At 26.1% G+C, this 12,020-nt stretch overlaps 1 protein-coding gene across 2 annotated transcripts; it reads left to right on the forward strand.

Annotated features, from left to right (window-relative positions):
• Positions 1 to 5,062: 5,062 nt before the first annotated feature.
• Positions 5,063 to 8,513, forward strand: LOC135928361 (UPF0587 protein v1g245604-like). Of its 2 annotated transcripts, none has more exons than XM_065464815.1 (7): positions 5,063 to 5,103; positions 5,152 to 5,258; positions 5,300 to 5,356; positions 5,397 to 5,478; positions 5,627 to 5,733; positions 5,788 to 5,853; positions 8,303 to 8,513. In XM_065464815.1, exons 2-7 carry the CDS (start codon positions 5,256 to 5,258, stop codon positions 8,378 to 8,380), a joined length of 393 nt encoding a protein of 130 aa, XP_065320887.1. In that variant the 5' UTR covers positions 5,063 to 5,103; positions 5,152 to 5,255; the 3' UTR covers positions 8,381 to 8,513. The 2 variants fall into 2 exon arrangements, with proteins under 2 accessions (XP_065320887.1, XP_065320886.1); XM_065464814.1 differs by lacking the exon at positions 5,063 to 5,103 and adding an exon at positions 5,113 to 5,129 and having other exon boundaries at positions 5,175 to 5,258.
• Positions 8,514 to 12,020: the final 3,507 nt, after the last annotated feature.

The following is a 12,020-nucleotide window of genomic DNA, read 5'->3' on the forward strand; positions in this document are numbered from 1 at the left end:
ACAAAACTTTTTTTTATAAGAAAAAATCATCAAAAATATTCATTTGATTATTTATAGATTTTTTTTTAAAAAAAAATGTGGTCTTAAGCATTTTCATTAGTATCAGTAATTATTTCAAAAAATAATATATCATTTATAAGTGAGTGGTGGGGTTTTTGGTCTGGCTAGGAATCAGTCTAAAATTGTAATAATGATAGTTAGAATAAAAATTATGCAGGGGAGAAGTAGACGGCCATGTTTAAGAACTGGCCATGCCACCATTAACTTTTATCTACCGAACCTAGTGTTGTTAAACGGCTCTATTATGAGCCGATTTTTAAAAACGGCTAATTCAATATTTTGGCCAGAAAAATATTACGCAAGACTGAAGATTTTGGTCATAGATAGCATAAAGGTTTATATATCTATGGCTAAGGCAATATTATTCTGGCTAAAATATTGAGTTAGCCGTTTTTAAAAATAGGCTCATATCTAATCTTTTAATAACACTAATTGAACCAATTTCTCTCAAAATTGTTTGAAAATGTTGAAAGGATTGAAATAATCAATTTTTTTTAGCATTTTTTGATTAAATTTATAAATAGGTGAGTTAGTTAATTTTAAGCATGTAAATAAAATCCAGATAATAATTTATAAATATATTATTAAATAGATTGAGTATGATGATAAAACGAAATGTTGATAATTAATTATTTATTGTAATTTATAATATAATTCTTGAATAATATCTTATAGCCATTTGAAACATACCATGTTTGGACTTGGCTAGAAAATCAACTTTAATATAAACTCATCTAGCTCATTTGAACTATTATTGATACAGATATGATTCAAATTTTAATTTAAAGAATAAGGATTGGGCTACACATTCTAAATCGCTCAAATAAAAATAGCCAAAAATGGGGAATCTCGCGTACATTTAGAAAATTTTAAAGGATATATTGAAAATAATATTAATAGATGCTAGGAAGACTTGTATTTATTAAATTGAGCTTTTGAAAAAATGGAGGAAATATTATCATCGTTCCTAGAATTAGGAAACAACATTTGGGAAAATTGATGATACTTCCCCTTATTTTTAGACATTTTTTAAAAAACTTTCAATTTAAATACAAATTCCTCGAGATTTTATATAAATGCTTATTTTTTAAATATAAATTTCAAGTTTTTCTTAAAAATTTCATAATGTGATATTATACATCATTATTACACTACTGTTATAAGATTTAATAACTTTTATTTAGACACTTTAATTGGATCTCAAAGAAATTGAATCAAGTATTGATGTGTTCGATTAAATTCATTTTAAATAAGTCATATTCATATGTAGGGCTCTGTCGATATTAAATATCGGATTGGATCGGTAAAGGATCAAATTCGACACTTTTTATTGCTTTTGTTTATTTTATGATTGTATATATAATTATATAATATTTTTTTTTATTTTAACATAATTCCATAAATAGAAAACCAAATTTAATTTGATTTGTAATGGATGTTTAAAAAAAAAATAGAATTATTTTTAAAAGTTAATGCAGCTACAAATTTGGTTCTATTTTTTGTTTGATTACTCGCAATATGCTGGTGTTGTTAAACAATTCAATTTCTCCGATTTTTGAATAGGGTTACGTCAAAATTTTAGCCAAAAAAAGAGTTTAAGGATTTTTGTCAGAGACAGAAAGGTTTGGATATCTATTGGCAAAATTTTGATGCTTGAATAATATTACTCTGGTTTTTAATTTAGCCTTTTTTTTAAAAATGGACTAAATAACGCTACAATCAGTTATAATCATCTACCATATATTTAAAATTAGATGATTAACTTTTGAAGAATAAAAAAAAACAAAATACACATAATCATTTGTAGAAATTAGTTGAGTTTTTTAAATTAGAAAATATTAATTTTTTTATGACACTGGTTGGCGAATAAAAATCTATATAAATTCGGTTCGATATCGGTTATCACCGGATCAGTCATATAGTAATATTGGGAAATATTGGATTGAGATCGAATTGGAGAAAAATTTGCGGCTTGGCCCAACAGTCTAATATACATTAGGGGACTGTCAAACCTGGTATGCTTCAGCCTGAGACGCAAGTTCCCTGACCTGACCCATTAATTTATGTATTAAAATTTTATAAAAAGTCCATTCCAGTTAATTAAATTGTTTTGTACAAATTTTCCAGGCATCCGTTTTTAATATCTACATATATTTATTTTTCCCCAGTGTAAATAAAGGGGTAAGCGGAGAATAATTTCCCGGAAAAAAAATCGGAATAAAAATTCCCGATAATAATTCCCCGGAAAATAATTTCCCAGGAAAAAAAATTCCCCGGAAAAAATCCACTGGAAAATAATTCCTCAGAGAAAAAAATCCCAGGAAAAAATAACCCTTGGAAAATAATATCCCGGAAAATTATTCACCGGGAATAATTTCTTCCGGAAATAAATCCCCCATTTTTTAGAAATTTAAATTAAATAAAGGGGAAAATAAATCCCCGGAAAAAACCGGAAAAAAATTTCCTGAATAATTTTTTTTTAAAATTATTAAAAATAACCCTGCCGCTAAAATAACGAAAATATTTATAAAAAATTATATTCAGTATTTTCTGAACAGACGAAATTTATTGTAGAACCATAGTGTTATTTGATAATAGCGATATCACAATACCGGACAATTCATATATAAATATCAAGTGGAGCCTAGTAAATCTATAATATTTTGTAAAATTCACCATCTGGATACTAAAATTTTAATATACTCTATTGATTTTAGTTTATATTGATTAATACCTTTTGAAAAATAATAAATAATATTTTTTATTTCTTTATATTTTAAGAGCTATATAACTAAAACACGAAATCTATAATATATTAAATTTCACAAAAAATTAAGCCATTGGCGTACACAGCTGGGGGGGGGGGGGTCGGGGGGCCACTCCCCCCCAATGCCAAAAATACAGATGCCGAATATATTTTTCGAAAATATTATTGTTTATATTAATTTATATTTGTTAATATTTATTCGTATCTCATAATAAATATATATTTAATTACATTTATTAACACATTTATCTACTAAGTTATTTTATCAATTAATTTCGATTTCAAGTTTTCTGGTGTAATATTTACTTATTATTTTCAAATTTTTAGTGGCGTAATATTTATCTACCATTTTCAAATTTCTAGTCAAATAATAATTATTTCTGAAACCTCTTGTCCAACAGGGAAAAAGAAATTGCAAGTCCAACGAGATAGAGTCTCTGCCATCAAGCAGTAACAGCTTTTAAGGAGTTAGAAGAGCCAATATTTGCACTGAAATATCACAATGGCATGAAAGAAATATTTCCTCAGAAGCAAGAAAATTATTGGATACAATGCTTATTCCAAATTTTATTACTCATAGAATGTATTATTTAATTATACAACTATTTAAGTATTACTTTTCAAAAACATGACATTGACTTGATTAAGAAAATGAGAATAGCGGAGAGCATTTTATCAGAACTCAAGGAAATTATGGCGAATGTTGATGAAGAATTTCATATTTTATTGTTGAGTCAAAAGCAGAGCTATACGTGTTTAATATTTATCTCCCTCGACTTGTAGCAAGGCGAGCTCATCGTCAAAACATTAATATAGGATCAGTAGAAGAGTATATCTTAAATACAGATACATTTATAACCCAAATAAATGAATTTTAAATTCATCATGCAGCACTTACTAATCTGCAAATATTACTTCCACAAAAGCCTTCCCAACCTTTTTCAGATGGTGATAGAAAAAAAAATATTTGTTAGATTTTTATTATGAAGATGTTAAAGTATCATGATGCCTAACTAGCTGAATAACTTTGTTTATAAGATTTACTATGGTAGATATGGTCCCAAAAAATGCTATGGACGCTCTGGAAAGTAGATTGAAAGGTTTAGATCTTTTGAATATTCATAGGCATTTGACAACAAGCAAGAATGAGATAATTGAAAAATTAGCTCAATCACATCAAAGATTGGATTTTACATTGTAAATATATAACATACAAAATGCTTATTCCTAAGAAACTTTTTGTGTAAAGGCTCAAAAAATTCAAAGTTCTATTTTGGGTCATTAAGTGATTCTTTACATATAATTTTTTTATAATTCACATTAATTTAAAATTGTGTATTAGAAATAGTTATTAGTCCTGATAAATTTATGCTTGATATTTTTAAAAAACTATAATATTTCTTGAAAAATTTTATTATCTCCCCCCCCCCCCCCAAACCGAATTCCTGCGTACGCGCCTGAATTAAGCAATTTATTTATTGTATTAACGACAAGCAGGGAAAATCTTGTCTTGAGAATGGAATTGCTAGTAGTGGGGAAACTCTTGCCCTAAGAATGGACTCGCTAGTAGTCTGTCTTGTCGTCGGTAGTATGATACTAATATTTTAGTATGTGAATAAAGTCTTTTATTAAATAACAAATTTTTATTATGTAAAATTAACTGATTGTTTTTATTATATAAGATCTCTTTTTATATCCAAAATAAATAATTTATATCATATAAAATGACGTTTTTAATTTAATATATACACAATTGCCTTCTTTATCTAAAATGAAAAAGTATATTAACACAATGAAAATATATATCGTTACAAATATGTAATAGATATGATACAATTACAAGAGTACATAACGAGTAAAGTCACTAGAGAGATAAGTGGGGTGGGGGTTGGAACCCTTAAATATTCTTTTATACTTAAAAAAAGGTAATTTTGAATAATATTAGCTAAAAAAAAATTGGAAAAAAGTAAAACATATTTTATGCCTTTTGAGATTATTAAGATTAGTGATATCTCTGTACAGTACTAAAAACCATAACGGATGTGACAACTTGTACAAAAATTGTCAACAGGCAGAAGCGGGCCATGCTTTGCAGAACTTTTATAAACACTCGAAATATTACAAGTTATTATTAACAGAAAAATTTTAAACATTATGATATTTTTTGGATATTTTTTAACCCTTTTTTTACATTTATTTTGCGGAATTTAAGATTAAAATTGACAAAAAATATAAAACGTTCCTTATCCATTATTGGTACAATTCAATCCAGCCAGGTGAATCGTTTCAAATTATAATGCCTGTATATTTTAAACAATATTTAGAAATTATAGATATTTAAAATAAGAGTTTCGGGCTTCAACTAAAAGCTAAATTAGAAAATGTGGAATATTTTAAAGCACCCGGCGAAGATTTTAGATGGTATTTAATGGTAATTATAATTATTGTTTATACATATTAACATTTATATAGCTTAAATGTTCTAACTGTGGGGAAGAATTAAAACAATGGTGTTACTTATCAATTGAAGTGACTAAATACCTTGATAAAATTTTACTATTTAAATTAGGAATCCAAGGAGATAAGTAGTGGCAGAGGCTATGCTAATTTAGTCATTAAATGTAAATTTTGCTCAAGAGAAAATTCAATAAGTAAATATATAATAATTTATATCCATTACATAACAATTGCTATTTATATACATAAATAATATATTCTGATTGTTATAATTGAATTCTTATCTCATTTATTATATACTTATTAACTATAATATTGGAATTAATATTAGTTTTTTCAAAGGTATAACAAATAATGTGCCACATAAATATGATGAGGAAGATGAAAGGTATAAGACATTTGCTATCTTTGAATGTAGAGGGATTGAACCTATTGGCTTTTCACCTAGAGTAATATAAAATTAAAATAATAAATGATACTTAACAAATTAAATATATTCTTAGGAGGGATTTTTGGCTAAAAGTTCTGAAAGTGAAACTACATTTGATAATATATCCTTGAAGGAAAATGTAAATATTTTATTAGATATGATGAATTATCAAATTTTAATTCAGATATTCATTTGTGAATTTAATAATATTCATTAATAAAATTATACATATATTCATTAATTTTATCAACAAACATTTCTATTAAAATGAATAAAAATTATATGGGACTACAAAACTAAATGAAACACTTTATCTATTCAATAAATATATATTAATTAATGATGATTTTATTATTGTAGGCTTTTATACAAAATTTGGTATTTTATATTTGAATTTTTAAAACTATTTAGGTTCCTATTTTTATTTAGAAAATTATATTTGAATTATTTGATGATATTAAATCGACAAAAAAAGTTGATTCTTAACCTGACCCCCTTCTATTTTTCTTAAATTTTGTATACTGGTAGTATATACTATAACTAAGAAAAAAAAAATTTCCACACTGTTTATCTGCTAAGATATGGCCATTTAAAGGGCAGAAAAATGGTACATTTTTGACAAAATATACCTCATTTATTTTCAAATATCTTGAGAAATAATTATATTAGAAAAATAATTTAAATTTTATTATGAGCTTAATAATAGTTATTTAGTATAACATAAAAATAAATATGATAGAAATCTGATTAATATCGCAAACCGGATGTATAAAACCAGAAATGGCCATAGAAAAAAAAGGATTTTTTTAATTTAACTTAAGTGTTAAACAAAGCTCATTATACTAGCCACCTCTCAAAAATTTTGATAAAGTTAAAGCCTATCATTTAGACATAATTTTTAAATTAACATTATTTCAAACTATTAATTAAATTTTAATAATATTTTGGGTCTAATTTGTTCAATTATAGCCATATGAAGAGTCGTAACTCCTAAACCCATGTTCATCCCAGTCTAGGATTTTGTACAAATATAAAGCAGTGTGATACCTATCTACAGAAAAAAAATTTTGAAAAAAATACCTTATTTTTATGTCCATTTCTGGTTTTATACAACCGATTTTCGATATTAATAAGATTTCTATCATATTTCTTATCTTATCTAGCATGTTGGTCATAGACTTGCCCAAAATGAGCGAACGTGAATTTTATGAAGGCTCACCCTTCATAAAATTATGCCGTTTTTTTTTCTCAAGGATACCAACAAACCTTGTACCCAGTTGTAGTTTAACTAAATGAGTGGAACTTACCCTTTCCGATATTGTAATAGTAATTTATTAAATTATTATTATAAAGAAATATAAATCTTATCTCTTTTTTACTCTTGAATAACCATATTCATGATAAAGAGTGAGTTAAGAATATTTGAATCCATAGACATCAAAATTCCATTTCATTTGTTAAGTCATATTCTTCCAAAAAATGAACCGGAAAATCTTCGCCATTTGGGATGGATATTTATTTTTATGTCATATTAAAGAACTATTATTAAGCTACATAATAAAATTTAAATTATTTTTCTAACGTAATTATTTCTCGAGATATTTGAAAATAAATGAGGTTCATTTTGTCAAAATGTACCATTTTCCCGCCCTTTAAACGTCCATATCTTAGCGGATAAACAGTTTTGGAAGGCAAAATTTCATTTTTTTCTTAGTTATAGTATATACTACCAGTATGCAAAATTTAAGAAATGAAAGAGGTCGGGTTGAAACCTTGGTTGATTTAATATGGAATTAACCATATATATTAAAGATCTGGTCACATTTTTTTAAAATAAAAATCGTAATGGGCAAGGAAAAGAAAATTTTGGCAGGCCGCTAAAATTTATAGGCTGCTTGGACAATTTAGCATAAAAAATCTGGCTTGACCTCGGAAACCTCATATTTTTTTGTTAAATATTTTATTATTTGAAAAAAATTTCGATATACTTATTTCTTCAGAGATATTTAACTAGAGGTCTGAAAAGTGATCCGAGTCTGACTCAAGCCTAAATTTAAAATTAAAATTTATTGTTCGATTCTGACTCAATACCGAGCCCACATTTTTAAATCCAACCTGACATGAACCCAACTTAAAAAATTTTTATAATTTGACTTTAAAAATTATAATATCTATGAAACAATTAACCCCCATAATCTAATCAAAATCATATACAAAGTTGTATTTTATTTAATTTATATATATATAAATTTTATTCAGTTTAAAATATAAAAAGTAAAGTTAAGATACAATCGAATTTATAAATTATTCCTATAGAGTAGGGTACATATATTAAAAATATACTTTAAAAGTTGTATATTAATTTTTGGGTTTCATTCACTTAGGGGCGCTTATCCACGGCCATTCAAATGTGGCCCTGTCTTGGCTGTGATGTGTCCTCTAAATAAAAAAAAATGAGAAGTTGATATACTTATTGCCTTAATGGCATTCTAACACTCAAGTGTATCATTTAAAATTTATGTTTATGTTTCACATCATCATTTTTCATGTTTAAACAAGTTATCTTTTTACGAAATTTGCATATTTAGGAATGGGTAGACTATGACGAAAAGGCCGGGTGTGCTGTCGGAATCTACGATTTAGAATCTAAATTTATCAGATTATGAAAACGATTATTTATTTATTAAATTGAATATATATTTTTATCGAATATTATGTTTGATTTATAATTATATTTTATTTTTAAATAAGTTTAATTAAATTGCGATTTTTATTGTAATTTTTTTTTCCATATGAAAAGCAGACGAATAAAAAAATGAAAAGATGAATAGTTATAGTTATTAATCTATGACGAATGATAAACATAAATTATTCCTAAATTATAGTAAATATTCTAATTATATGGGTCATTCCATAACAAATCAACCACGATTTGGGCGACCCCCTTCAAATTTTTTAAAATTTGGTTAGCAAAGAAAGGTTAATGTAGTTAAGAAATAGCCAATATTTTAGCCTCATAACATTTGTATTTTTGAAGATATTAGGGTTCAAAATGGCAAAAATGACCTATTTTTACCATTATTATCTGCCTTCATTCAATTAAGCATATCTTAAAAACTACATAATTGTAAATAACAAATTTAATATCAAAATTACGTACAAAAATTCTACTTTCAGATAAAAAAATACTTTATTTTTTTTCCAATTTCCGGTCATTTCATTAATATGCATGGACTAAAAGCGATTTTTTGGAAATAATACGATCTTCATTTTTTAAAAAAAATTTAGTAGACATTACTAAACTCTTCCTTTACATTTATAAAAAAAAATTAGTCTGGGACGCGGCCATCTTCATTCTCAAATTCGATAAAAATATTTAGAAAAGTATATAAATATTTTCCCAAAAGGGGGCGTCTTTGTATAAAATTATATATTAATCAGTTTTTAATGGTTTTTCTTGAACTATTTGATATAATTTAAAGGATTATTCATCTTGTAAATGAAAATAACAACAAATGGTGCTTTCATTCAATTATAGAAATTGTCTATCGATAAAAGAAATTCAATTTATTACTTTAAAATTTTTTATAAAATTTTTTGCCCATATAACATATTTTTATATTTAATGAATATTAATAAAATGTATTCAACCAAGTTTAAAGTTCTTGAATATATGAATCAGAATCTTGTTCATTTCATATATGGCCCCCTAAATAATGAAAATAATTGATATAATATAAATTTAAAAATCTAATATATATCTCACTTTTAAAAGATTCTAATTTTTCAAGTAGCTCATTTACTTTCTTATGACGACAATGTAAAACTACGGCCAGTAGCAGTTAACAGTGAAACTAATGTTAAGATATGACATTTTGGAAAATAAATAGTGTCGTCTAGTGATCTGCATCGGGCCTAATTTTTCAAGCCCGGCCCGGCTCGAAATTTTTTTTAAAAAAGTTTTGCCGGCCCGATCTCCAATCCCAAATTTATTTAAATATAGAAATTAATTTTTAAATTTCAAAATAAAAGACATGTTATATGGCGTTAAGTTTCAATAAATAAAATCAAAAATTGTTATTTTACATAAAAAATTCAATAGAAAATTGATAAATTTAGATATATTTAAAAAAATTTCCAAGGTCCGACCCGACTAGGCCCGAATTTTTTAAAAAATATTAGGCCTGCCGGTACCCGATTATTTTAAATAAAATTGAGCCCGGCCCGAAGCCCGTTGGGGCCGGGCCTAACTTTGCAGATCTCTAGTGTCGTCTATACTTGGATATGTAAAGGAATAAGAAGGTTAGCATGGGTATAAAAACTTTATATTTCTTACTGCTTTTGATTTTTCCCTAAAACAAAGGCTAACCACCAAATCATAAACAAGTTTTTGAAAATCTTTCCCTGAGTAAATAGTTCTTCGGAATCATAATTTTTTTGGGTCATATATTCAAAATATATGCCCTAAATATTTTCTTTAGCGAACTCGTACAATTCATATGATGTGATTATTTGCTTTGAGTAAGGCCTTTGTAAACTAGCTCTAGAGGCAAATCTTTTAACTGAGCCACCAATCTTATTACAAACACTTTTCCCGTGTGCTGTAGCAGAAAAATATCACTCCGCCCGTACCCCTAAATCCATCTCATCATGGTAAATATGTAAATTTTTTACGATTGTGCAGCCATCGGAAAAATAAAAATTTTTATTTGACATACAAATTTTATTAATTTAAAAATTTACCAATGTTTTTTGGAAATAATGTACCGCTCTTGTATAGTGTTGCAATGATTCGGATATCATTACGTAATTTAGGCAATAAATATTGGCAAAATTATCTTTATAACATAACAAAAGGGTGGATGAACAGTGGATTGAGCCCTATTCCAATGATAACTTTGTACTTCATCTTGAAGTATAAAGCTATAGTTAAAAAGCACATAAAATTAAATAATTCGTATAAGTTCAATTTTAGATTGTTTTAATTACAACGATTGTTGCTTTGAAATAGAATGGGGTAATAAAGATTCGATTTTTTCAAAAAAGGCATTGATAAATTCATCTACTGGCTTGGTTATTGTTTCAAGAGTGGTTCTATCTATGGATAGCCATTATTTGTATGTTATAAATTTGATGTCAATAGAACAAGATATTTCTATTCGACGACTTAAATATGTTGACCCTGGTCAATTATCACATTTGCCCATATAAATTTATTTTATTGATTGAAACACTCATTTATTGTTATTCTTATTTACTAAGGGTATGCCGATTTTAGAAAATCCGATCCAATATTTATATTGTTTTGGATTTTTTATCATGATAAAACTTTTATTTTGTATATAATAATTTCATAATAATAAATTCATATTTGAAATATTTTAAAAATATCAAATTATTTTAAAAAAATTGTAGCTAAAATTTTGATATTATTTTTTGGCGTCATATATGAAATGCACAAAATTTCTTATATTCAAGAACTCGAAACTTGGTTGGACATATTTTATTAATATTCATTAAATATATGTTATATGGGCAGAAAATTTTATAAAGTAATAAATTGAATTTCTTTTATCTATAGACAATTTCTATAATTGAATGAAACCCCCATTTGTTGTTTTTTTCACTTACAAGATAAATAATCCTTTAAATTATATCAAATAGTTCAAGCAAAACCATTAAAAACTGATTAATATATATTTTTATACAAAGACGCCCCCTTTCGGGGAAATATTTATACACCTTTCTAAACATTTTTATTGAATTTGAGAATGAAGATGGCCACGTCCCAGACCAATTTTTTTTTATAAATATAAAGGAAGAGTTTAGCAATGTCTACTAAATTTTTTAAAAAAATTGAAGGTCGTATGATTTCCAAAAAATTTTTTAGTCCTTGCATATTAAATAAAATGACCGGAAATTGGATAAAATATATTTTTTTATCTGAAAATAGAATCTTTGTACGTAATTTTGATATTAAATTTGTTATTTACAATTATGTACTTTTTAAGATATATGCTTAACTGAAAGAAGGCAGATAATGTTAATACGTCATTTTTGCCACTTTGAACCCTGATATCTCCAAAAATATAAATGTTACGAGGCTAAAATTTTGGCTATTTCTTAACTACATTAACCTATCTATGATAACCAAATTTTAAAAAAATCGAAGGGGGTTGGCCGAAAATCTCATTTTTTTGCTCATTTGACATGGAATGACCCTTATTCGTTTATTTTTGTAGAATTATATGCAAATATTCTTAATTAGACATTTTCTTAAAAATAAATAAAGCCAAGGTAATTTAA

This window comes from Gordionus sp. m RMFG-2023, chromosome 4 (genome assembly GCF_954871325.1).
Source record: "Gordionus sp. m RMFG-2023 chromosome 4, tfGorSpeb1-WG-v2, whole genome shotgun sequence".
Lineage (NCBI taxonomy): Eukaryota > Metazoa > Nematomorpha > Gordioida > Chordodea > Parachordodidae > Gordionus > Gordionus sp. m RMFG-2023.

Coding starts and splice junctions, on each gene's coding strand:
- LOC135928361 (XM_065464814.1), top strand. Junction 5,357..5,396: donor GGTGTTACTTATCAATTGAA/GTGACTAAATAC, acceptor TATTTAAATTAG/GAATCCAAGGAGATAAGTAG. Junction 5,479..5,626: donor CTCAAGAGAAAATTCAATAA/GTAAATATATAA, acceptor GTTTTTTCAAAG/GTATAACAAATAATGTGCCA.